At 25.3% G+C, this 5,024-nt stretch overlaps 2 protein-coding genes across 2 annotated transcripts in view; both read left to right on the top strand.

Annotated features, from left to right (window-relative positions):
* Positions 1–1,967, top strand: part of LOAG_18860 (hypothetical protein) — a 6,815-nt gene extending 4,848 nt beyond the window's left edge. The window contains exons 7-9 of the mRNA XM_020451521.1: positions 334–407; positions 1,114–1,265; positions 1,762–1,967. Of these exons, the coding sequence (XP_020304688.1) occupies positions 334–407; positions 1,114–1,265; positions 1,762–1,863 (328 nt within the window). The 3' untranslated portion in view covers positions 1,864–1,967. The remainder of the gene's footprint in view (positions 1–333; positions 408–1,113; positions 1,266–1,761) is intronic.
* Positions 1,968–3,768: 1,801 nt separating this feature from the next.
* The window catches only part of LOAG_18859 (cell death abnormality protein 12), an 8,963-nt gene continuing 7,707 nt past the window's right edge, over positions 3,769–5,024 (top strand). Inside the window, exons 1-2 of the mRNA XM_020451520.1 lie at positions 3,769–3,891; positions 4,676–4,762. Of these exons, the coding sequence (XP_020304687.1) occupies positions 3,799–3,891; positions 4,676–4,762 (180 nt within the window). The 5' untranslated portion in view covers positions 3,769–3,798. The remainder of the gene's footprint in view (positions 3,892–4,675; positions 4,763–5,024) is intronic.

The following is a 5,024-nucleotide window of genomic DNA, read 5'->3' as shown; positions in this document are numbered from 1 at the left end:
ATTATTATTATTATTATTATTGTTATTATTATTATTAATTATTATTATTATTATTATTATGTTATTATTATTATTAATTATTATTATTATTATTATTATTATTATTATTAATTATTGTTATTATTATTAATTGTTGTCATTTAATCTTTCCATGATATCTTGTCATGATTAATTAGTTAATTAATGATCAGTTATTAATCCCATCTATTGTTTTACATGTTATATTTTCTCTGTAGATCTTTTTTTTTTTTTTTTTTCTTTTTCATTAGTTGAATTGTTTGTAAAATTTTCAAATTTTAAAAAAATAAGCCTTAAATTATTTCATCACTTCAGGATGGGTGCTTACAGTGACGTTGATACAAGTAAATATCGAAATGCGATTTGGATGTACATTCAATCATTATACGGTAAAACATTATTTATTTATTTATTTATTCTTATCAGCTAGGAAATATAGATTGGAACATTTGCGCTTAGCATTAATTAATAAGTTTTATTACTTAAAACACTAAAGTAAAAATATGTCTTTTTTTTCTTTCTCTGCATTACTACATAGTATTTTATAATATCATGCGTAATATGTAGACAAATTACTGCGCAAATAAACAAATAAATGATAAGTGTATAAATTGATGGATAAATTGCCAAGTAAATAAGTAATAAATATATAAATGAATAGACAAATTACTGAGTAAATAAGTAATTGAATAATAAATCTGTGAATGGATCGATATATTACTAAGTAAATAAGTGAATAAGTAATAAATGTTGGGATGGATAAAAAAGTTATTGAGTAAATGGATAAATAAGTAGTAAATATGTAAAATGAATAATTAGCATTAATCATCATTCAGTACTTGTAAGTATTTAAATATGCAATAAAATGCCATTTACTATGATGATCTTTTTCAGAGTACTCAATTTTGCTAGCTTTATGGTAATTTTATATTGCGAAGTTCAAAACGAAAAAAAAAAAATTGAACTGATCTTTAAACTTTCAAAATCACTTTTTTCCTCTTGTCATTTGATGAATTAAATGAAATGGAAATTGAAATAAAATCAAAAGCTGAACGAATAATTATCATTAAATGATAAAAAATATGCAAATTTTAGGTATTCGCCATGATGACTATAACTATGCTGAAGTGAATGTAATGTTAGATCGTAAAATGAAAACATTTATCAAGATGACATGTTGTCATCCGCATGAAATAACAGATTCATTACGACAGTCTGTGATGATCGATTTTAAATCTTCTGAAAAGGTTTGATAATTTTTGATAAGCGGGTTGATTTAATATGCTCATATTTCTAATATAAAATCAAACATCAGTTTTTTTCTTTTTTTTAAAAATTACTGTGAACATTTAAAAAATTATAATAAACTGACGATGTATTTATTATCTTCTTTACATCTGATCTATATATATGTATATGTTTGTTTGTATTCGTTATTTTTTTATTAAAAGTTGGGGAAGTGAAAAGAAAAAAAAGCAAATGTAATCTTTGATCTAATTATCGTTTTTTATGAAAATTTGAAATGATATTTTAATTAAGAATTCATAATTTTACTATTAGTACAAGCACAAATTTAAAATAGTAAAGATTATTTTTCTAAATGTTTTATTTTTTTTATTTTTATTTTTTGATAAAATATTAAATATAATAGTATGCATCATCCAGTAACATTTTCAAGTTTCATTTTTAATTCGATTAAAGATTAATTAAGAATTAATTTAAGAGTAAAAGTTAAATTTTTAGGTACACGTATTACTGATAATGATGGAAGCGCGTCTTCAAGCCGAATTGATATATTTCTTTCGTGCTCTTGTCAAATTGAATAATTCATCAACAGTTGCTTAGCCATCATATTATTCCATATCTTATCATATTCGCAAAATTTTGAAATTTTATTCATTTTGTTTAGTTGTCATAAAAATTTCAATTATTTTTTGTTTTGCAAATACTTGTTTTTTTCCTTTTTTTTTATAAATTACTACAATTTTCATTTTATGTCACCCATTTGTCACATCCGTCAAATTCTTTTTTTCTTAATTAAATTTATGTGAATCCTTTTATGATATTCTTTTAAAACTAAATGTATTCATTCTCCGTATAATTGCGAAAAAAAAAAGAAATGTTCCGAAAAGATTTAATTAATTAAGTTTTTTTTTTTTCTTATCAAATTAATACATCTTTGTTATACTTGATGTATGTGTTAGAAAAATGTTAGAAATGATATAGAAAATGTAACACTTTTTGTTTTTTGACTTTTGTTTTATTGTTTTATTTTTTTCTGAAATTTCATTTTATTCATTAATTGTTTTTTTTTTTTTTTGGCGTATTATTTATATAAATTTTGTTGTTTATAATTCTTTTTTTTTTCGTAAACTTTAATTTTCATTCTAATTTGTATTTGGCAAGAAATTATATTTACCTCATATTTAGTGCCATATATTTTTTTGTATATTTGAAGAAAATTGTTTTTTTTTTTTTTTTCTTGAAAAAATCACAAGCAGTTAGATTTTTGATAATTGAAAAGCATTATCCATTCATGATTGATTAAACATATTTTAATTACAATGAATTCCTTCTTCAAATAAGCAATGATTACATCATTCTGAGATCAAAGATTGATTTGTTTCATTTACATACAATTAAAGAATATGTGAAAAAAAGAAAATTTCCTTCAAATCTCAAGTAACCTCATTTTCACTTTTTTTTTCAATCAAAAAAAAAAGAATACCTTATAATCTCATGCAAGAAAATTTGCATATTTTTGTTGCACCTCTCATTTTTCTATTTTTTTAAAAGTTTTTTCCTTTTTTTTCCCTAAGAAAAAGTTGTGGATGCAAATAAAAGTATAAAAAAAAAAAATTATTGCTATTACCATTAATCGTACATGACTATTACATTAATTGCATACATTTGATATTGCTAATCATTCAGTCATTCAATTAACCAGATCAGTCAACCAATCAATCATTCAATTAATCAGATCAATTAATCAATCAACCAATCAGTTAATCAGATTCAATCCCTTACGTAGATACGTGTATTATCTGGAAAAATACAAGTATTGGAAGCTATAAATGAAAGTAAATTATATATGTGTGAATATACGTATACATATATGCATACGTATGTTTCTACGTGTTACGTATGTGTACGTGTATACATGTGTAGAATGCGTTTATGTACGACGTGTATGTGTATGCCTACGTATCCTTCTATGCATTACGTATATATATGAGATGTGTTTACGTATTACGTATGTGTATGTATAACATGTATACGTGTATACGTTTGTAGTAACATATATATATATGCAATACGTGTACGTGTATGCGCCTGAAATAGCGCGTGCGGATAAAATGGCATGTATGCGTATGTGCGGATGTGTATGAAGATTGGGACAGTTGAAATGTTTAAAAAGATTTAAAAAGAAAACAATTTGTGATAATGATAGATTTAAAATTGAATTGCGACATCGACGGGTTCAAAGTTGAATTGCGACAGGAAGTTTTTTCAACTAACTATTACAAAGTGTTATGCTGATTAATGTGGAAATGGTAATTTGTGAGGAGGAATTTTTCAAATTAATTAAAACATATCCAAAATAGAATGCATTCAAAAATACTTCTTCATTTCCATAATACATTCATTAGTTTTCGCTAAAACTCATAAAAATTTCGTATTCTTCCCCGTGTTCTAATATTCGTCTACGCTTTCCCCGCTTGGACAATTATTATCAGATGTACCAAAATTTTTTAGAAGAGAACAAAGGAAGTAAAGTTGATGGGACCGGATCAATTTGGTGCTGCACATTTTCATACCGCTTCAAAACCACTGAAAGAAATAGACATACGCCTTCCGGAAAATCTTGTAAAGGTAAGCAATCTAAATTTATCGTATATTGTAAATTTGAAATCAGTATCATTATATTCCGGATCTTCTGCCTTCTTATTCTCATCTAATTGACTGAAATAGCTCCTTCTTTTCAATAAGGCCGGTTATATTTTGTTTCCGGAAATTTAAGAAGTCAGGAACAGACAAGTAATGTTACACGAAGTATCCTCCAATTATTACAGAAAGCATAATTACGGGATAAACATTGATTTTCAAATAGCTATTCAAATGGCTATTCCTGTATTCTGATATAAATTTTAATTTCTTGCCAGATTATTTTTCAAAATTTCAATATTTTCTAGTTACTTTTCAAAAAAAAAAAAGAAAATGGAAATTTTAGCGAGGTAAATTTCTAAAGGAAAAGGAAATATCCATTCGTATATTTAATTTTCTCATAAGGTTTATGAATTAAAAGGTTAGAGTTTTTCAAGGCAAGCTATTTCTATTGTGGACATTATCCTGTTTACTGTTTGTTATCCCTAGTCGTATGTGGAAACAAACTTCATGATGCAATGAAGATTATACGGTAGAAATCGGAAAGTGGAATGAAAATTCCCATCTCAGGATTACCGGTTGCAGATAATACGGTAAACAACATCACAAATAATCTGATTCAGTTACCAGAAATCTCGCAGATTGCGAACTAATTTTAATATATGAGAGATATTGATAATTTATCAGGTGTCGATCGAGATTTTAATTCATTAATTGTTAAATAAATTTTATTTCATTTTTGTCTTTTCATTTATTATTTCCATTTTTTCAGGGAGCCGTGAAATTAGATCCACATTTAAAGAAGTACTTGGGTGATGAGTTTCCTGCAGAATGCAATACAAACGTTACGTGGACATACGTAACTTTTGACAAGCAGGCAAGTTTTGTTGCATTTTGAAGGTAAGATAATACAACCTTCTTTTACCACTTGTCAGGCTTGTGATTGATAAAATGTTTGGTAAAATTAAAAAAAATAGAATGATAAAAATTCGTCTTTCTAGATTTTGCATATTTTGAATTTAAATTTTGATACATAATCAGAGTTAAATTATGTATCTACAAATTTAGAATTGTTAAAATTCTTTGAAAAAATCGGTTATTCAATTCATCCCTTTCAGAAT

The sequence above is a fragment of the Loa loa genome (assembly GCF_000183805.2).
Source record: "Loa loa unplaced genomic scaffold supercont3.590, whole genome shotgun sequence".
Lineage (NCBI taxonomy): Eukaryota > Metazoa > Nematoda > Chromadorea > Rhabditida > Onchocercidae > Loa > Loa loa.
This window is presented reverse-complemented; position numbering and strand designations above follow the sequence as displayed.